This window comes from Pinus tabuliformis, chromosome 9, assembly GCF_031772625.1.
Source record: "Pinus tabuliformis cultivar Carrire ecotype Pingquan chromosome 9, CPIR1, whole genome shotgun sequence".
Lineage (NCBI taxonomy): Eukaryota > Viridiplantae > Streptophyta > Pinopsida > Pinales > Pinaceae > Pinus > Pinus tabuliformis.
This window is the reverse complement of record NC_142307.1, coordinates 217,546,428-217,569,322: the sequence shown is the minus strand read 5'-3', so window position 1 is coordinate 217,569,322 and position 22,895 is coordinate 217,546,428. Positions and strand designations below refer to the sequence as shown.

At 38.0% G+C, this 22,895-nt stretch overlaps 2 protein-coding genes across 2 annotated transcripts; one reads left to right on the top strand and one right to left on the bottom strand.

Annotated features, from left to right (window-relative positions):
• The first annotated feature begins 19,892 nt into the window (after positions 1-19,892).
• On the top strand, positions 19,893-20,237 carry LOC149147937 (protein GLUTAMINE DUMPER 4-like). Its single transcript, XM_089442015.1, has one exon. It carries the CDS (start codon positions 19,893-19,895, stop codon positions 20,235-20,237), a length of 345 nt encoding a protein of 114 aa, XP_089298141.1.
• A 519-nt stretch (positions 20,238-20,756) lies between these two features.
• Positions 20,757-21,101, bottom strand: LOC149147936 (protein GLUTAMINE DUMPER 4-like). The gene has a single exon (XM_089442014.1). It carries the CDS (start codon positions 21,099-21,101, stop codon positions 20,757-20,759), a length of 345 nt encoding a protein of 114 aa, XP_089298140.1.
• Positions 21,102-22,895: the final 1,794 nt, after the last annotated feature.

The window sequence follows — 22,895 nt, the reverse complement described above, 5'->3', positions numbered from 1 at the left end:
GCAAGAACTCTCTCGGTCCCATGCAATCTACTCATCTGCTATCAGATTGATCCAGTCCTGATCTTGTGATGTTATCTTGTTGATCCAGTTCACCATCACTTTCTTCATAATCACAGACCGATTCAATATAGCATGCTCCTTTTGCCAGAACCAGTGACCCTATAACTCGAAGCAACTTTGTTTCAAGTGACATTTTCCTCTTGTTGAAATTAATGACCCCATGCATATTAATATCCCAGTCAATTCCTAGGAGTGTAGGGTAGGGATTACTGTCATCGACAATTTCTAGAACCTCAAAGTCTGCCATTTCACTCACACCTTCAATGTCAACTGTTACTCCATATAATCGTCCCATGGGGATAATTTTCTGCTATTTCACCATTTTAAGTTGAATCGGAGACCATTGCATCGCAAGTCTCCCCATCCATTCCCATGTTTGTTTCGATAAAGTATTTGCATCGGACCCTAGATCCAAGATGACCTAATCCATTTCATAATCACTTATCTACATTGTTAGCCTCATCTCTCCCCCTGTTTGTGCCTTATTCCTGCCAATATTTTGGACCATGCGACATCCATCAGGGGCTTTCTCTTTCCTGACGCATTTATTTAATAATTCCTGCAGGCCTTCTACAACCTTGCTATCACATAGCAGCTTCATCCAAGTTTCCAAAAAAGTAGTGAGTATAGAAGGATCAACATGTGCAGGCATGCTAATTTCTTTCATCTTGTCCTGGCTTCTTCAGGTGGGGGCCTCAACAAAGCTCTTCTTGGCTTCCATAAATGTTTCCTTAGCATGGTCCAAATCAAAGCCAAGTTCTTTCTCTGGCACTTTGTGGATGCATCCCTGTTCTTCAGGTTGTTTACCTTTATCAGTTCTAGTCTTCATTCCACTTCTCAACTCAATATTAATGCTTTGATCTTCTTCTCAGGGCTCAGCCTTCTTCATTTGTAAATTTTGTATCGGCTGCTGAGGCTGCATTTTCTTCTCTTGCATTTTGGCTATTAGCACGGTTATTCTTCTATAGTATGGTCAAACTGTCTGCAGTATTGACATGATGGGTGTGTAAGATTCTAGCATTCTCACGCATAGTGCCCCGACTATCCGCAGTTATAGTAGATAATCTGACTGTGACCTCTACCAGGTCCTCATCCTCCTCGGCCCCGTCCTCGACCTTGATAACCTTTGTGTGCTCCTTTGGCACATTGATATGGAGGCCAAGTTTCTGCTTGCATATGGTACGTAGGGGTTCTTTCCATCATCAACTCATATCTTCGACAGTGGCACTCATTGTGGCACATAGATTTGAAGAAATTATAGAATAACTGCTAGGTGTGTGAATGAGCTTTTGAAGTAAATGACAATTATCCATTGCATGTTGCCCAGTAACTTGAAAAATGGCACACCATAGCGCAGACCCCATTCTCGGCCCTGCTGGGGCTTCTAGTTTTAGGGGAATCAAACCCCCTCATGTAATACAATTCGTGTATATGGGACAATGATCCTTACCTTTCCCATGTCCCTTGCACTTTAAACACCAGACTTCTGCATGCATTTCTAGTTTAGTATCCTTGTCTTTCTTCAAACCCTGCAATTGTAGGTGTAATCTCGCTAATTATGAGTGGATATGTTGTACTGCTAGGTTCGTATCCTGAATAGGTGATGCATGCATCCTCATTGAGATTTCTAAGGCTTCTGCCTGTGTATCTATCTTTTTCTATGACAGAGCGATTCTCAAATGGGGTAGAAGCGACGCAATAAACTAGTGATGATGCTGGCTATCCTAAATTTGCATGTTAGCCTATCTGATCTAGCACTTCAACCTCTGATCAAAGTTCCAAGGTGTCTCTTCGACCTTCATCATGATCTCTTTGAATTCAATCACGGACTATGAGTTATAATTAGGCTTATTCTTTGTTCAATGTTGTCTTCATCTCTCCTAGCATTGCAAGAGTATTATCAACGCAATGCTTAATGTACCAGGTTAGAGCGCGATCCTGCAAAGAGGTAACCAACTATGCCTTGTTTATATTATCATCAGTGATATGTTGCATTGACCATACATCATTCGCAACAAACCAGAATTGCTCTAGATCTTCACTTTCTATGCCCTTGAAGATGGGCATTTTCATTGCGTTCGCCATGTTGAAAGGTGGTGGTGGAGGTGGACGTGTGGGCAAAGGTGTATGTGATGGAGGTGGAGGTGGAGGTGGAGTGGATGGATGATTTGTTCTAGGATTTCCATGAGTGATTCGCTGAACAACACTTCGCGATATAGTCTGCCCCGCCCCTTCGTCGTCACTTGAAGGATGTCCAATCAATGGACTATACTCTGGTCCTAATCCTTCAGATTTCTAAAGAATTGTCCGCTCCATGTAGCCCCGAACATAAAGTTAATGGCATCACCCATTTTTCACATAACAACAATTTAATCCAAGTATTCAATGATCTTAAATACTTGCATCGCGGTCCATTGAAGAATCGTCGCTCCACTTCACTATAGTTGACTGAGGTATCAACTACAAATTCTGTAACAAATCCTTTGAGAATTCGATCGAGCCAATGATCGACAGCTCATGCGACCTTTTTGTCAGAAGCTTCTAGTCATCACACTAATTCTAGAGTCCAAAATATAGGGCTATCGATCTTCCACCTTTCTTGACTGTTTGCCAATTTGGCTAACCACTCATACAGTTCAATGGGGAAGGAGCAGAAGAAGATCTCATGTATCTCACTGTAAAAATATATATTCAACCAATCCTCCTTCGACAAGCATGAATTCCTGTTCTCTTGTGCTGCGAACTCGTGAATATTTCGATCCAACCACTTTTCAATTCCTTTCTTAGCCAGATTCGAATGGTACGGCATCACACATCTCTTTAAGAAGATCATGGTCCCGACAACAAAACCATTTGTTGGCTTAGGGGGTCCTGACCTAGGTTCAAAGTTAGTTGAACCAACCAACAAAACCCTACACTACTAGCCTTTTCTACAACAGCCAGCATAGCGTAGGCTGCAATCTCACCCGAAGCAGTATGGGGGGATGCAAGAACCAAGTTTCTACATCGAGAGACTAGTGTGATGTCTTCCAACACCATAGATTTGTCTCTGTGCAGATTGATAAATTCCTAGGACTCGTCACTCTAACTATGTTAAAACGGGCTTCAAACCTTCGTTAAGGTCCACAGTGAGTCCTTGTGGACCTTTACCAATAGATCTACCTGCTTACGTGCATCAAAAAGCAATCCTAAATTGGCATTCACGCAGATCTACTTAAGTCGTCAATGAACATAAGAGAAATTACCACAGACTTCACGGAAGTGTTTAAACATGCATTGCATACATTATTAGGATTGATTCAAGATAATTGCATAACATTCAATCAATATTTCATAAAACAAGTTATTAATTAGTGGCATATAACATAAATAGACATGAACAGAAATATTCAATAAATCTTTGAAACCTATCTTTATTGAACTTCAACTCATAGATTACAAACTCAAATTTTCCTACGCACACAGCTGCAGGAGTCTGCACACTCGGCTGTGGAGCCTCACTTCCTCTACCTAAGTGCAAGAAGGAAAGGCTTCTTACCTTAGCTTCTACCTAAGACTCTTCAATCAACCCAATTCCCTATCTTTTTTTCCATCTAGTTACCTCTTCCTTTCGCTAAGACAACTATTTATAGAATTTCTTCATACAATGCCATGGTCCGTAGACCATGAGTTAATCTGAAAGATGACTCATAACTTTACTTAAAACAAGGCGCTAAGCCCCTTTGACTTTTATTCAACTATGAGCTCAGCATCCAAAAATCGTGGATACTTTACATCTTTTACAAAATTTGTTACAAAAAAACTACTAATTAATTCTTTTCTACCCCCGGGGACCCCATCCCAACAATGATATTTGGTGAGACACTGGAAGACAACCTGTTTGCAACAGCACAAGTTGGTAAAGAAGTCAAAGAGAGAGAGACAAAATTAGAGAAAGATGCAAAGAAGGAAGCTCAGAAAGAGAAAATAGAGACAGATGCAGAAGCAGAGCTGAAAGTGCAACAACTAGAAGTACAACAAGAAAAAGATCTCATTGCAAAGTAGAAATAATAAAACCAATGTGGTTTTGTAGATGTTTTTAAACTTACCATTGATTTCCAATGTGCAGGTACAGAGAATGATTTTGAAGAATAATTAAATTTTCTTGAAGCATGGCTTGCAACACCATGTCAAGATGAAGTCTCCATAGAAGCTGTAGAAATGAACATTGAAGACAACATGCTTGATGAAGAGTTTAATGAAATTTTCAGGTATTGGGGTCCTGAAGAGATGAAATTGTATTATGGTCTTATGTTGCGGTAGATTGATGATGAAAATAGAAATACATAAGATGATATATAGCAACAGCCTGCATGCAATCTATTTTTTGAAGAAGTCCAGGATATTCTTTGACAACCTAGAAAAATGAAAGACTTGCACCAGAAAATGAAGAAACCGAGGTTTGAAGGATACAACAAAGAGAAAAAGATGAAACGATTTAGAGGCTACAAAATATGGAAGAAGATAATAAGAAAAGAAAATGTAATTGAAGTCAATTTTTTTAAATTGTAAGCCTAACTGAGACAAACCAGCGGACATCTTAGTTTAAAATTTTATGTGGCTCTAATTAAGGGGGAGTGGTGGAGAATCTAATTCCAACCACCCATTAGGTGTGAAAATCGTCCCTCCAAGTGTCCTAGTTCAGTTTCATTGAGTCCAGTTTAAGTTGAGTTTGAATCCAGTCATCTATTACTCGTGTTTCCAATGTAATCTTATATATGTGATTTGTAATACTGGGAAGAGTAGTCCTCTGCTCCAAGTTTTAGTCTACTTGTGGTTGTCCATACCGGGGTTCACAAGAATCTATGTGCTCCTTCTCTCTTACTTCTACGACTTCTTCACAGACATCATCCACTTGTAGCTGAGCACAGTGGGATTCAACAAACTTTTCATCCCATTGTAGATCTTTTTTTGTATATCCACCTTCATGTTCAACTTCAATGCTCCCCCTTACGCGCAAAATCCTCTCAAGGGTATCTCAGGCCTCCTTGGCTATTTGGGCATCTGAAATCATGGGAAGAATTCTTTCATCGACAGATTTTTTTATACATGTTAATCCAAAGGCGTCATTTTGCCTCTTTGCCTCTGAATCTAACAACATCTAAAACATGTTTTGTTGATCTTCTTAGCCTCTTGGCTTTTCCCATTTCTACTCGGAATTTGTTTCACATACAGATTGAACACTACTTTTCCAACACTTTTTACTCTACTATGGCTTACATTGTTTTTAAAGAAACAATTTAATGCTCATAACCCATTTGAATAATGCCTTATTTTTCTCTTAATAAACCGATTTTGAGACTTTGAATATCCTCTTTTTGAGCCACATATGAAGAAATTCCTTTTTATTTAAAATAAGATTAAAGAAAACACTTTTCGACTCACCCATACCTCATCATCTCACCATGGATATCATGAGGTACTTAAAATCCTTTAAAAAATAAAGTATTTCATAATATAAGACAAAGGCTTGTTTGTTTGAATAGGAAGCTACATGAACTTTTTGAAATGAAGCTTCTAAGAAAAATGATTAGAGATACCTCATGACCTCTTAAAAAACTTGAATCTCTTGCCTCTTCACAAAAATCGTGCTCAACACAACACAATCACATAATCGTGAAGCTCGTTTGACTTTTGCCAAAAATTTCAACCTTATAGAATGGCACAAGATTTAAAGCTTTCAACGAAGATGGTATTTTCGCACAGATCATCGAGCATGACAGAAGATTGAAAAATACGAGGCACTCTACCTTAAAAAAATGCTCTTACCTTTTTAAATGTCGCTTCAACTTTTTCCGTGTGCACAGCGCCGACGAGATCTGCTGCGAGTTGGTGTGCGCAGTTCTTTAAACACACAGGGTGCAAAAATATTAATAATTCAACAAATTCGTAATCTATTACTTTGTGCACAATTTATTCTTGGCTAAGTTGTGAATACTGAACACTGAGCATCTTTTACAACTGCGCAATTTCTCTTTTCTCCTCGGCTTCTCACGCTTTTCTGGTGTAATCCAAAACGATTTGAAACACTGCTCTCTCTAGAGTCTTATGCGACTTGGTGCTCAGGTACCATGAAAAATATTGAAGAGAATAAAACGTGGATGAGAGAACTACTCTCTTTTCAGTGTTACAAATCACTTAAATAAGATTACATTGGAAACATTAGTGATAAGACTTTTTGGAAGCCTTTCCCGTGGGTTTTTTCGGTCAAAATCCAGCAGCAATTTATTGGAATCACAAGTTTGATAGCTAGTTTCTGCACAATCAAAGCGTCCCAGGGGTTTTTCAGGGTGTTGAATCTAAATATGCAGTTAATAACCCATTTTAACTGCAACAAATCAAGATTTAACCTCAATTTCTTCTGCCAGATTCTGTCACCAGAATCTCGTGACAGAATCTCCAAAAAGTCTCATTATAGACAACTCCGTAATAAATTACTGGAGTCAAACTCTACTTACACTGAACTCAGTGAAACTTAACTAGAACCCTTGGAGGGATGATTTTGACACATATGGGTGGTTGGAATTAGATTCTCCAACAAAAAAATTGTTGGAGAATCTAATCCCAACAATGTATTAGGTGTCAAAACCATCCCTCCCAGTGTCCATGTCAATTTCACTTACTCCAGTATAAGTCGAGTTTCACTCAAGTCATTTATTAGTGATGTTTCCAATGTAATAACACTTTATTAGTGATGTTTCCAATGTAATGTTATTTAACTGATTTGTAACAGTGAGAGGAGAAAGTCCTCTGCTCCAAGTTTTGGTCTATTCAATTATGGTAATGGTATCAGAGCTTCAAGTCGCATAACACTAAAGAGAGAAGCTTTTAAAATCTTTTGGGCTCACAAAAAAGAAGCGTGAGACTCGAGAAAGAGCAGCTTTTAAAATCTTTTGGGCTCACAAAAAAGAAGCGTGAGACTCGAGAAAGAGCAGCTTTTAAAATCTTTTGGGCTCACAAAAAAAGAAGCGTGATAGGCCGAGGAGAAAAAAGCAATTGCGCATTTGTAAAAGAGGCTCAGCGCGTAGTATTTGCAGCTCAATAAAGAAGAAAGTGCGCACAAAGTCGTAGTGTTGCGAATTTGTTGAATTTTTAAAGAACTACTGTTTAAAGAACTGTGCACAACTACGCAACAGATCTCATTGGTGTCGCGCACGCAGCAAAAGTTGAAGCGGAATTTTAAAAAGGTAAGAGCACTTTTTTAAAGTACGAGCGCCTTGTATTTTTCATCCCCTGTCATGCTTCCTATTGCGTGAAAAAACAATCTTCGTTGAAAACTTTATATCTTCTTGCATTCCCCAAGGTTGAAATCGGTGGCAAAAGTCAAATGAGCTTCATGATTATGTGATTGTGTTGTGTTGAGGATGAGATTCAAGTTTTTTAAGAGGTCACGAGGTATCTCTATTCATGTAGCTATATATTCAAACAAACAAGGCTTTGTTTTATTTCATGAAAGACTATTTTTTAAAGGATTTGTTATTACCTTATAATATGCCCTCATGAGATTATGAGGTATGCGTGAGTTGAAAAGTGTTTTTTTTAAAGAGCTTATTTGAAAAAAAGGGAATTTCTTCATGTATTGTTTAAAAAAACAAAGGATATTCAAATTCTTAAACGGGGTTGATTAATAGTAAAAAGAGGGCTTTATTCAAATAGTTTATGAGCATTAAATTGTTTTTAAAACCTTGGAAGAGAGTTTTGTGAAAGGTTTTTTTGTAAATATAGCCCATGTATTTTTGTGTAGTTGTTATGTTTGAAATTTGACTGGTTTGTTGAGTGTAGTGAGCCAACACTCAACGAATGAGAAAAACCAAAACGTTAAGAAGGTCAAAGCAACAACATGAGATATTTGAGATCTTTTTAGATCTTGAAGTGAAGAGGCAAAAGGATGTCTTTGCATTGACATGTATGAAAGATACTATTGATGACAACATTCTTCCCTTGATTTGAGATGCCAAGACAACTTAGGAGGCCTGGGATATCGTTGAGAGGTGTTTCGGTGTTAGGGGGAGCATTGAAGTTGAAGATGAAGGTGCATCTATAGAAGAAAATCTACATCGAGATGAATTTTTTGTTGAATCCCAGTGTGTTTAACCACAAGTGGATGATGTATGTGAAGAAGTCGCAGAAGCAAGAGAGAAGGAGCACGTAGTTTCTCCGAACCCCACTGTGCACAATTGCAAGTGGATGAAAATTTGGTAAATCCAGCAATACAACTTGCTGATGAAAGATTGGTGAATCCAACAAAAAAACTTGCTGATGAAAGTTTGGTGAATCTAGCAACAGAGTTTGTTGATGACAGAAAGTTTCCATTGGAGCAGTCAATGGTATGGTGAATCCAACAATTAATATTGTTGATGTAAAATTTGATGGAGAATTATTGGCTAATGATGAATGGTTGCAGGTGATGCAACAAAAACATCATATAGACATGATGTTATTTAGTGAGAAAAGCCCACTTAAGCTAGTGGAAGACAACCTATTTGCAGTAGCCCAGGTTAATAAAGAATTTGAAGAGACAAAGACAGAAAGAGAAGAAGAGGCAAAGAATGAATCCCACAAAGAGAAAAGAGAGACAAAGGCAGAAGCAAAGAAGGAAGAACAAAAAAAGGAATCTCTCATTACAGAGAAGAAGGAACAGAACCAATGTGATTCTCCAAATACTTTTAGTTCTAATATTGATTTCCAGTGTGTAGGTACATAGAATGCTTTTGAAGAACTATTAAATTTCCTTGAAGCATGGCTTGCAACACCATGTCTAGATGAGGTTTGCATATGATCTAGGTGGATATTGGTGACCACCTGCCAAATCCACTTGGACCCCCACCATTGTTTCTTTCAACTTTTCAGTTTCCGTAATTATAGCCCAGTTTACTATTTTTAGCAGTTTTTCGGGTCTTGGAACTTCTGGAGCCGTTTTAAGGCCCTAAACGGCGTTTTTTGGGAAAACTGGGAGCAACATGGACCCATAGATCTTTCTAACGAGATATTGTGCACGTCAAACGGAGATCGTATGCCAAAGTTATGACCCCAAGAAGTTGATGTACCAATTTACCCAAAGGGGGCCCATAGTTTGGCATTTCATCTTCTAGGGTTAGGTTTTGGAATGTTAAAGGTTTTCCATTGTTTCGCAACAATAAATAGGTCTTCAAGCCTCATTGAAACACAGTTCAGAGGCATGTAGCCGCCACATCTCTTCTCGAAGATAAGCTACCATCCCCCTAGCTGGTTTATTTCCAATTCTGTTTGTAAGCATATTGCAGTATTTTACATTAATGAAATGAAGTATTATTTCCACTGCATCTCTGTGTTTATGGTTATCTCTGTAATTTGTTGTGTTCCTGTTTAAATCCAGATTAGTGGTATCAGCGCGGTCTGCTTTTTCTCTGTTTTTCTTTGCATGTCCCCAACGAGGTCAGCATATAAGGAGTTAGGGCTTGAACTGGTCGAACCTTTGCAAGACCAGCCTCGCAAAGCCCGACAGCCTCCCATGGCGGATGAAAAGAAAGATGTCGGGGCAAGAGATCCTATCAAAATCTTGCTCGAAGAAGCCCTCCAGCAACAAAGGAACGCGATGATGGACAACTTCACCCAGATCCTTCAGCGGCTACCCAGGGGTGACAGATCGGCTTCCAACAGGTACTCTGGAAATCCCACACCATTTAAGGTACAAGTTAATTTTGAAATCCCCATATTCGAGGGTCAGATAGACGAAGATTCCGTCGATAAATGGTTAAATTTGCCAGAAGGTTATTTTTCTGTTCATGATTTTTCCAATTGAGAAAAGATTATTTTCGCTCTTCTCAAAGCAACCCCCACGTCAAGGATTGGTGGGAAACCTACCGTGAGCAGAAGGATGAAAGTACAGGCTCACTGTTTTTAGACGCACCCACGTGGGATTCATTCCGAGAGGCCATCAAGGGGCAGTACTACCCTCTTGAAAGCTATGAGGATCAATACATAAATTGGACCACGCTGCGGCAGGGAAGGGACCAAGACGTGCCAGAGTTTACCAATATTTTCCATACCCTTCACACAAAGTTGGGTATCAAGGATTTCAAGCAGCATTTGATACTCAAATAACGCGGCTTCTTGCACAAGTACATCCAGGAAGAAATAGAGTTCCTAAACATCCCCTCGCTTGACACAGCATATCGATATGCCGTCAAGGTTGAGAAAAAGTGTAAACAGAAGAAGCAAGACTTTGGATCTGTGAATCCGAAGCAAGGGAAAGGTGCCCCCAAACTGTAGAACCAAGGACAAAGCCATGGCGAGGCGGCCCAAGAAAACCCGCCAAAGTTGCAAGCAAAGAACAGTGCCGTCAAGCCGAAAAAGGACACAAGAAAGTGGTGTGAGTTCCATAAGAGCTCCACTCACAACACAAGTGAGTGTTGGGCCAAATAGTCATTGGTGGCTGAGCTAAAGGTTTTAGAATCAGATGCATGTTCCGACTCTGAGTCAGAACCCGACAAAGGGAATGAAAAAGGAAGTAGATTATCGATGCGGAGCCCAACGCCACCATTTCCACCATGAAGATCCAGAAGGAGGAACCCAAAGATCCAAAGGAGGAGGAGCGTCTCTTCCACTCCCAGATGTGGGTAAAGGGCTCCCCGCTACAGTTCATTGTCAACAAAGGGAGCCAAAAGAACCTCCTTTCGGCATAGGTCATGAAGTGGCTGGGCTTACCGACCATAACACATCCACAACTGTACACCATCGGGTGGCTTCACCAAGGACGAGATCTTCACGTGAGCCAGCAGTGTCACCTTCCATACAACATCAAGCCCTTCACGGATGAGGTATTGTGTGACATTGCTCCCCTTGAAGTTTGTGATGTATTATTAGGACAACCTTACTTGTGGAAGCAACATGTTGTGTATGACTCAAGGCCCCATGCTGTTATTGTTACTTTGGGAAATAAGTTGTATTGGATACCGGAGGTAGCACCACCTACCGCCATCTCTTTGATTACTGTAAAATAATGTAGTAAGCTCGTTTCCAAAACTGGGAATTTTGTTTTCCTAATGATACGCCCTCAAAGAGTGAAGAAGATGGTGGCCACGACCTCCAAACAGGGCCCCTCCACACGACAACTATAGATGGACAAGGTCGTGAAGGAGCACGAAGATATCTTCACCTCCCCCGCAGGGGTTCCTCTACACTGTCAGGTCAATCACTCCATCGATCTGACCCCAGGTGCGCCGCTACCCAATGAACCAATCTATCGGCGCTTTGTTCTGGAGAATGATGAAATCAAGAGGCAGATTCAGGGGCTCCTACAAAGAGGTCACATCCGTCCAAGTTCATCGCCCTGTGGGAGTCCGATCATGTTGGTACAGAAGAAGGATGGGACTTGGGGACTTTGTATTAACTATCAGGCATTGAACAAGACCATTGTCCGTAATAGATACCTGATCCCACAGATTGATGACCTCTTGGACCAACTGAAGGGGGAAAAATATTTTAGCAAGATTGATTTGAAGTCAGGATATCACCAAGTACCAATCGAACCCTCTGATATGTGGAAGACTGCCTTCAAAGCCAAGGAGGGCCTTTTTGAATGGTTGGTTATGCCTTTCAGATTGACGAATGCTCCTGAAACCTTCATGAGGCTAATGGATGACATCTCGCAGCCATTCACCAACTCATTTGTAGTGGTATACTTGGATGACATCCTGATCTTTAGCTAGAGTTGGGAAGAAGACCTCCACCATATCTGATAGGTTGTCCAAACACTGTGGCAACACAAGTTATGTGCCAATTTGGAGAAATGCACTTTTGGCATGACACAGGTTCAGTATCCGGGATACATTATTGATGAACAGGGGATACATGTGGATCCATCCAAGATCCAAGTCATTCGAGATTGGCCATCTCTAACCACTTTGACAGAGCTTCACAGCGTTCTAGGTCTTGCCAACTTCTATCGCAGGTTCATGTTGGGATTTTCTCATATCACTTGGCCCTTCAGTCAAGTCACCAAGGGAGGAGCAAAAGAAAAATTCTTTTGGTCTAAATCTCAACAGAAGGCATTCACAGAGTTGAAAGATCGCCTCTGCACGACACCAGTGCTCACATTACCAGACTTGCAACAAAAATTTGAGGTCGAGATAGATGCCTTTGACTATGCTATTGGGGTAGTCCTCACTCAACATGGGCATCCAGTGGCATATCACAGTGAGACACTTTCAAACACAGTCTGGAAGTATCCCACTTAGGACAAAGAGATGTATTCCATTGTGCAGGCCTGCCGACAATGGAAACATTACATTTTGGGGAAGGAAATAGTCATCCACACAAACCATCGACCCTTGCAGTTCATACAGACCCAAGGGAAATTGCAAAATGATCGCCATCAGAAGTGGTCCACATACCTACAACAGTTCCATTTGACTATCAAGTATAAGAAGGGTAGCACCAATAATGTTGCAGATTGGCTCAGCCGACCATCGATCATGGCGTTAACCACTATGCTCAACCCTTGTGGGCACGAGACTTAAGATTGGCCAATTCTCTACAAAAACGGACTAGAATTCGGCCACACCTAACAAACACTCTTGGAGGGTCAGCATGTTCCAGATTTTCACCTCCAAGATGCCCTGTTATTCCACCTGGGTCACCTTTGTGTTCCTTCAAGCGAGCGTGCCAAGATGATTTGGGAAGCACACTACAGTTGGGCTGTTGGACATTTCAGGTTCGAGAAAATGTTGGCAGTAATGCAGAAGTATTTCTATTGGCCGAATCTTCAATAGGATGTCGAGAAGTACATCATATCATGCACTGCCTACGCCATTGCCAAACCGACCATCAAGATGCAAGGCCTCTATACCCCACTGCCTACCCCTAGTCGACCTTGGGAATCCATCTCCATGGATTACATGTCAGACCTTCCTTCCACTAAGCATGGAAATGACTGTGTTTTTGTGGTCATCGACAGGTTCTCGAACATGGCCATTATGGCTGCCTACAAGAAGAACATCACAACAGAAGCCACTGCTAAACTCTTCTTTGAACGAGTGTGGGTACACTTTGGGATCCCACAGCAGGGAAAGTTCTAAGAACCACCCTAAATTTATATGTATAATAAATTGGCTAATCCCCATGATACATAGAAAAATGGGAGGCGATCTTATCAATAATATAATATGTATATATAATATTTTTGGCAAATCTCTCACCAGATTATATTATCTTGTACAGTGATGGAGAATCTTTCACTGAATTATAAAATCTTGTAAGATCTTGGCAAATCTTTCAATGAATAATAAAACATTGTGAAGTCTTGGTGAATGTTTCGTTAAAGTATGAAACCATATATGATAATAAAAAAACATATTCATTAAACTGTAATATACTAACATACAAGTTTGGAAAAAGAAACATAATTTTCTTTTCCTACAAACAATGTTCCAAGTTTCAGTGGCCGTGTTTGTCAAGGTTCTTACAATACACTCTTTCATATTCTTCTATTAGTTTTGATAATATTCCACAACAAAGTTCTTGTAAGTGTTGATATTGACAACGAGTTCTGTCAAGGTAGGAGAGATTAATCTTTTCTCTACAACTTTTGTCAAGCTACCACTTTTTTCAAGTTATCAGTGTTCTTTCTTATTCCATAGACTCCAACTGCGAGATAAAAGAAACACATCAAGTTTGTTTACCCCAACACGCCAACAAGTAGAAAGCCCCAACTATATTATTTAAGAAAGTATTAGGTATCCCAAGGGCTTGAAGGGGATCTAATTGAAAGAAGTGACCATTCTGATAATCCTTCCAATCAATATATGAATATATAAATGTAGATTTATTATTATTTTTAATTGGAAATCTTCAATTAAATATAAAATTTAATTACGTCTCTCCCAATCTAAATTGCTTATTAGCATAATTCACTACCCTCATAGGGCTTGCATTTTTTAACAGCGTTGTAACATGTAGATTAATTTCCTTTTTGGTGAACAATCTTCACCTTTTAGGAAAATATGGTGCAGTGGCTCCAACCCCTACAGATCATTAGGAAAAACTAAGAATAGCACAGAAGATGAAAGGTTGTACAAACCAACTTACTTTTCAAACAACTAATCCAAAATCAGTACCTAAAACTTTTTCATGAAGATATCATATTGAGAATGTTTGAAAAATGGTGAGAACTCTTCTGCGAGGGTGATGCAGAAAGAGTGATAAGGTTTCATTGTTTTGAATTTTTTTTTGTTAAATCAAAAAAGATAAAAACCAATATTAATGGAGATATTGGTATTTTTTACTAAATTTTGTGAAGTGACTAAATGTAGCTTTAACCATTCATCTTAAGATGTTTTTACAATATAATTTCCTAAGCCTATTTAATATCTTCATTATCATAAAAACCAACCTATATCCATCTTAACTCCACATCTACCACTCTTACCACGATGAAATCTATTTATCCCTCTGAGCACTTGGTAGACTTAGAATTAAGATGGATCTAAGATGATATAATTTCCCCTTTAAATAGTCTATGCTCAGATGAATACCATGGTATTACCATGGGTTATCATAAACCTGGAGCTTAAAAATTACTATTATTAATTTATAAAAATTAATAAAATTAATAATTGATTTTTATTTTATTTTTTATTTTAACCAAGTTAAAATGTTTAACATACATTAAATTACAACATCCATTTTTACTCTTGATCCACCAAGCCCCGAGAGGGATCAAATATTTTTCACTCTATGCTAGTTTGCATATCACGATATTTGATACCTCTTGGGGCTTAGTAGATGCAGAGTAAAGATGGATCTATGCTGGTTTAATTCCCCCATTTAAATAGGCAACATTCCACGTGAATACCATGGGTCAATACCATGTGCCATTTTTATTTTTATAAATACTAATATTAGGGTTAATAATGTTTTTTTGCATGGTATTAATAATAATCTAGCGCATGGTATTTGGCCTATAGTATTTTGCCCATAGGTTTCACCTAAATATAACGCATTTTTTGAGTGTTCATAAATATAAGGTGACTTATGGAGTAAATATAAAAAAATGTTTTATTTGTTTACCATACCTCTCGTTTATTTATATTTTTTATTAATTTACCATACCTCTTTTACAAATATGGTATTTGGCCCATAGGATTCACTTAAATAAAACCTCTTTTTTGAGCCTTCATAAATAGAAAGAGGGTTATGGACTAAATATAAAAAGAGGTTTTATTTATTTACCACACGTCTAGTTTATTTATATTTTTATTTATTTACCATACCTTTTGAGTAAGTATAAAAAGAGGTTTTATTTATTTACCATACCTCCACTTTATTTATATTTTTATTTGTTTACACCCTTGCATGTATATAAGGTGACTTATGGAGTAAATATAAAAAATGTTTTATTTATTTACCATACCTCTCATTTATTTATATTTTTATTAATTTACCATACCTCTTTTATAAATATGGTATTTGGCCCATAGTATTCACTTAAATAAAACCTATTCTTGAAAATTAGGGAGAATGGAAGGTTGTAACTCCTAATTTCAAGGGCTAAATTTACCTTTTTTACCCTCTCCCTTAAAATAAGGTGGGATATTTGAGTCGATTAGTAAAAATGTACTATGATAAAAAATATTTGCCGACTAAAAATTTAAAACCCCTTAATTTTGCCAAAGGGAAAACATTCGCCCCTAAAATTTTCCATGGTCTATCATCTCAGATCGGCACAGTTGGTTCCTCAGTACATTTTGGTCCAGTCTTTGGTTGATGCTCGACACCAAACTCACTAATTCCACAGCCTTCCATACTCAAACTGATGGCCAGACAAAGGTTGTCAATAGGATGATTGTACACATTATGCGCATGTACAACTCAAAGCATCCATGCACATGGGACGAGAGCCTCCCCTATGTTCAGCATAACTACAACTGGACTCTCCACAGCTTGACTGGCCACAGCCCTTTTCAGGTGGGCTTGGGATTCCAACCACTATGTCCCATCGATATGGCCATGCCATTTGTAGCTACTCACACAGATTCAGCTCATGTCCATTCCAAAACAAATAAGGCAAACAGATTCATTGAGAACATCCAACATATTATCCAGCAAGTCCATCAAATTCTGGAGAAATCAAATGCCAAGTACAAGCAACGACATGATCAACATCGGGTGCCACACAAGTTTCAGGTGGGCGACAAAGTCTGGTTGCATTTGCAAAAGGAATGCCTCACTGAAGCTTATCAGAAACTTAGACCACTCTGATATGGTCCTTACGCCATTACTAAGGCTGTGGCAGATAATGAATTTGAGCTACTCAACATTCCCCCATTCCTTGGCCTGCACCCAGTGTTCAATGTGGACCGCCTTCGACCATACTTTCCACCATTACTAGACACATCCGACATTGCAGAACAACTCACACCCACAGAGTTAAATCAAGATTGCATGGAACAAGTTGCAGCTGATCGAATCATGGACACACAGATCAAGCACACTTGCTAGCAGAATATCCAATTGTATCGAGTTGTGAAAGCAGGCCAACTCCTTCACCAGGGCAAGTGGCTCACCAAGGACCAAGTTCAACAGAAGTTTCCTCATCTCATGGAGGAACTCAACACAATGGAGACCGTTGCTTCCTAAGGGGGGAGGAATGATCCAGGTGGATATTGGTGGCCACCTGCCAAATCCACTTGGACCCCCACCATTGTTTCTTTCAACCTTTCAGTTTTCTTAATTGTACGCCAGTTTACTATTTTTAGCAGTTTTCCAGGTCCTGAACTTCCAGAGTCGTTTTGAGGCACTAAACGACGTTTTTGGGAAAAGTGGGAGCAACATGGGTCCAAGGATTGATGTTGCTCTTCCCAAAGTTGTAGTTCTTCGATAGATCTTTCTAACGAGATATTGTGCGCATCAAACGGAGAACATATGCCAATGTTACGACCCCGGGAAGTTGATGTACCAATTTACCCAAACGGGGCCCACAGTTTGCCGTTTCATCTTCTAGGGTTAGGTTTTGGAATGTTAAGGGTTTTCCATTGTTTCACAAAAATAAATAGGCCTTCGAGCCTCATTGTAACACAGTTCAGAGGAATGTAGCCGCCACATCTCTTCTCAGAGATAAGCTACCATCGCCCTAGTTGGTTTATTTCAAATTATGTTTGTAAGCATATTTCAGTATTTTACATTAATGATATGAAGTATTATTTCTGCTGCATCTCTGTGTTTATGGTTATCTCTATAATTTGTTATGTTCCTGTTTAAATCCGGATCAGCATAGAAGCTACATAAATGAATGTTGAACACAACATGCATGATGAATATATTAATGAAATTTTTAGGTATTGGAGTCTTGAAGAGATATTATTTTATTATAATATTATGTTGTAGCAGATTGATGATGAAAAGAGCACTACAGAAGATAATATGTGGCAACAACCCACATACAACGTTTTTGAAGAAGTCTAAGATATGCTTCGACAACTTGGAAGAATGGAGGGTCTGCACCATCAAATGAAGAAACTAAGGTTTGAAGGATACAATAAAGAGAAAAAGAATAAACAATTTAGAGGCTATAGAATCTGGAAAAGAGAAGAAGAAAAATTGAAGTCAATTTTTAAATTGTAAACCTAGATGAGAGATAGACCAACAAGTGTCTTAATTGAATTTTATGTGGTTGTAATTAAGGGGGAGTGTTGGAGAATCTAATCCCAAACACTTGTTAGGTGTCAAAACCATCCCTCCAAGTTCCCTTGTTCAGTTTCACTTACTCCAGTTTAAGTTGAGTTTCACTCAAGTCATTTATTACTGATGTTTCCAATGTAATCTTATTTAAGTGATTTGTAATTCTAAGGAGAGGAAGTCCTCTGCTCCACGTTTTGGTCTCTTCAATTTTCGTCAAAACTAATGCACTTCCTTTTCTTCACAAATGTGAAATCCAAGCTCCTTTTAAACTTTCTACTATGTCTCTCCTCCACGACTTCTTCTTTGTGAGTCTAGAAATAGTTTTTGAAGAGAAATGGTGAAGTAGAGATTTCTCTTCTCAATATTCAAAAAAGTAAGTCCAAAAACATTTTTGAAGAGAAATCGTGAAGTAGAGATTTCTCTTCTTAGTATTAAAAATGGTTAAATAGATTATAGCAAAACAATCAACAACAAATTACTAGAGTGAAAATCAACTAAACTGAAGTAAATATAAACTTACTGTGACACCTAGTGGACAATGAGATTAATATCTCAACAGGTTTGTGCCAACCTCACTATTGTTTCTTTAAACATGCAAGAGTTCAATAATTCAATGCTCATAGTCTCAAACATAGTCCTCCTGTATGATTGTGGTGTTGTAGGTAGCTACCTAGTCTTGACATACACAATAATCGTCTTCTCTCACAACGATCTGATTCAATTTGACACAACTATGGAATCTCATTGTTCAACTTAGATAACTTCTACGCATTCTAAAGGTGAGAGGTCTGCCACAATAACTTAGCTAGTTGTGACAGAGATGGCTCACTTTGCACAACCGCACCTCACCACTACTCACACCAACCAATGAACCGTTGGTGAGGGAATGAGGTGCAGACATGCTAGACTTGCAACAAGCTGCGGTGGAATCACACCATTATAATCACCTCCACTAGCACAAAATTTCAACACAACAACATGATCACACATAGATCCACCAATTTGGTCATGCTACGGCCAGTAGAGAATGTTTCTCAATGCAGACTCCTCCTTATAGATTGATAGATGCACTAATTTCACTAATGCTTCTCCTATCAGCAATTAAAAACACAATTCAATGCCCATGACTGTCAAATCCTTTGCACAACGGCTGCCCTTTGTTCAAACTCACCGAGATTTGACCTTATGCTCTAATACCAACATAAAGCTTAGAGAGACAAATAGAATATGGAGGAAATGAGCAACTCTCAATTAAACCTAGTTGAACTTGAAGAGTTTCTACACGGGACTTGATTCATTCACCAAATCATGTGTACATAAATAAGATTAGAAATTTATTAAAGAAATTGAACAAATTCATAAAAATAAGATTTAATCTAACTAATCACAACCACTTGCTAATAATAAAATAGTATTGAAAATTCTACATATCTCCATTATTCCAAATTATAATAATAATTCATTTTACTTTAATTCTATTTTATTACTCAACTTTTTATAATACTTTTTTAAATTTTATTTTATTTCATAATGATATATATTATATTTTATTGAATATATAGGTATTATCATTGAAATAATTAAATTTCAACTATATATAATTTATTTTATCCCAAAAAGATATTCCTGTGATATATGTATAGGTGGGGGTTTGTGTGTCAATGAATGGAATAATTAATATATAGAATCCCAGATCTGACATGTAGGATTGTGATAACTTTGTAGGACAAATGAAAAATATATTTTTGAAGTGGAGATCAACCTCATGTATCTTTCATGAGATAAAGTAAAATAAATGGAGGTAACAGTTTTTCTAAATACTTTAGTCACCTATAATTTTTTAAAATTGAAAATGGATTGGTCTACTGATTTGTGACAAGCCAAAGTGGTAGATCTCAAAAATATATTGTGTGCCCACCACATATCATTCTTTTATTAAAGTGGGGCATCGGATGGAAACATTGTGTACCCTTCTACTATTATGTTCAGATGCCATCAGAGTTTTCATAGTGTTCCACAGTGTTACAGCTAATATTGGTCGTAGGCCCATATGGATATAAATGTGCGTATGCCTATCTGAAATATCTGCAATCAAAATCCTCTGGAAGTAGCAAGGTTGTGGTTCATATAACACTATGAGGAATATTACCGTGCCTTATAATACGAGCGCAGCTTCTGTATGGAGCTCACCAGTTCCATTACTGTTGGGTGGAGTGAGTTTTCTAATCGCACTGATAGCTTTTGCTCCGATCGTTCTAGTTGTCTCGCACGTGAAGGACTGTTGTGGTTCTAATTCAGAAGAAAATAACACATCGGCACAGAGTAGTGAATTAGGTGTTAGTTATGTTGAAAAGATTGAGACATTGCAAAATATCATGTCTTCGTGTGTAGATGATAAGAAGGAGAAAGTAGTTGTCATTATGGTTGGTAATGACTCGCCCACCTTTATCGCTAAACCAGATTCTGCTTCCACAGCATAAAACGGAGTACACGGGTTCATAACTCCATAGCACCTAATCCTTCCAACACGTATATTTGGAATCTCTTTCTTTTTGTATTTCTCCTACGCTTTCTATCTGTATCATATCTTCGAAGATCCATACTTTGATGTTGTAATTCGAATACAAAAGCGTAAATGGAAGAAATTAAGTTTATGAAAGGAGTGTTGTCCTATGTACAGTTTTGTTATTTAATTCTTTCGGAGTAAGTGTTCACACTTACTCTATTTGAATAGAGTAAGTGTGAACACTTACTCCGAAAGAATTAAATAACAAAACTATACAGAGGACAACACTCCTTTCATAAACTTAATTTCTTCCATTTCCGCTTTTGTATTCGAATTACAACATCAAAGTATGGATCTTCGAAGATATGATATAGATAGAAAGCGTAGGAGAAATACAGAAAGAAAGAGATTCCAAATATTATGTGAGTACTAACATTTATATACATATTGGAAGGATTAGGTGCTATGGAGCTATGAACCCATGTACTCCGTTTTATGCTGCGGAAGTAGAAGCTGGTTTAGCGATAAAGGTGGGCGAGCCATCACCAGCCATAATGCCAACTACTTTCTCCTGCTTATCATCTGCAGACGAAGACATGATATTCTGCAATGTCTCACTCTTTTCAGCATAACTAACACTTGATTCACTACTCTGTGCCGATGTGATATTTTCTTCTGAATTAGAACCACAACAGTCCTTCACGTGCGAGACAACTAGAGTGATCAGAGCAAAATCTATCAGTGCGATTAGAAAACTCACTCCACCCAACAATGATGGAACTGGTGAGCTCCATACAGAAGCTGCGCTCGTATTATAAGGCACAGTAATATTCCTCATAGTGTTATATGAACCACAGCCTTGCTACTTCCAGAGGATTTTGATTGCAGATATTTCAGATAGGCATACGCACATTTATATCCATATGGGCCTGTGACCAATATTAGCTGTAACACTGTGGAACACTATGAAAACTCTGATGGCATCTGAATATAATAGTAGAAGGGTACACAATGTTTCCATCTGATGCCCCACTTTAATAAAAGAATGATATGTGATGGGCACACAATATATTTTTGAGATCTGCCACTTTGGCTTGTAACAAACCAGTAGACCAATCCATTTTCAACTTTAAAAAATTATAGGTGACTAAAGTATTTAGAAAAACTGTTACCTCCATTTATTTTACTTTATCTCATGAGAGGTATATAAGAAAATATGGTTGATCTCCACATCAAAAATATATTTTTCATTTGTCCTACAAAATTATCACAATCTTACATCTCAGATTTGAGCTCCGCATTATTATATTTTCTTAGCCATACTTGTGTAATCTTATTATATGTTATGATGGGAGGCCATCATTATTGGTGAGGTCGATATATAAATTTGTTACCTAGTATCCAATATAACTCGATGGAGGGCCAATGAGCCATTCCTATCTCCCATTAAGATTTGTCGAGCACTCCAAATAGCTTATGGGTGGAATGTCCCTTTATACAACATTTGTTTCGCATACATTTATTTATGGGTGGAATGTCTCTGTGACGTCAACACTGGGCATCATAAGCATTATGTGCAGCATCTTCATTTTTAGAGTTACACGGCATTTTGTGTTTGGCTGGATTTTGGGACTCAAGTGAATTAATCATGCTAGATGTTGACGCATACAACATGGAAAAACAGCTTAATTTCTAATTTCCAATTTCATTTTGGATTCTATATATTAATTATTCCATTCATTGACACACAAACCCCCACATAGACATATATCACAGGAATATCTTTTTGGGATAAAATAAATTATATATAGTTGAAATTTAATTATTTCAACGATAATACCTATATATTCAATAAAATATAATATATATCATTATGAAATAAAATAAAATTTAAAAATGAATTATAAAAAGTGGAATAATAAAATAGAATTAAAGTAAAATGAATTATTATTATAATTTGGAATAATGGAGATATGTAGAATTTTCTATACTATTTTACTATTAGCGAGTGGTTGTGATTAGTTAGATTAAATCTTATTTTTATGAATTTGTTCAATTTCTTTAATAAATTTCTAATCTTATTTATGTACACATGATTTGGTGAATGAATCAAGTCCCGTGTAGAAACTCTTCAAGTTCAACTAGGTTTAATTGAGAGTTGCTCATTTCCTCCATATTCTATCTGTCTCTCTAAGCTTTATGTTGGTATTAGAGCATAAGGTCAAATATCAGTGAATTTGAACAAAGGGCAGTCGTTGTGCAAAGGATTTGACATTCATGAGCATTGAATTGTGTTTTTAATTGCTGATAGGAGAAGCGTTAGTGAACTTAGTGCATCTATCAATCTATAAGGAGGAGTCTGCTTTGAGAAACATTCTCTATTGGCCGTAGCATGACCAAATTGGTGGATCTATGTGTGATCATGTTGTTGTGTTGAAATTTTGTGCTAGTGGAGGTGATTACAGTGGTGTGATTCCACCGCAGCGTGTTGCAAGTCTAGCATGCCTCCACCTCATTCCCTCACCAATGGTTCATTGGTTGGTGTGAGTAGTGGTGAGGTGCGGTTGTGCAAAGTGAGCCATCTTTGTCACAACTAGCTAAGTTATTGTGGTAGACCTCTCACATTTAGAAT

Excerpts from the sequence above, each read along its gene's own strand:
- LOC149147937 (XM_089442015.1), top strand. The coding sequence starts at position 19,893 with ATGAGGAATATTACCGTGCCTTATAATACGAGCGCAGCTTCTGTATGG.
- LOC149147936 (XM_089442014.1), bottom strand. The coding sequence starts at position 21,101 with ATGAGGAATATTACTGTGCCTTATAATACGAGCGCAGCTTCTGTATGG.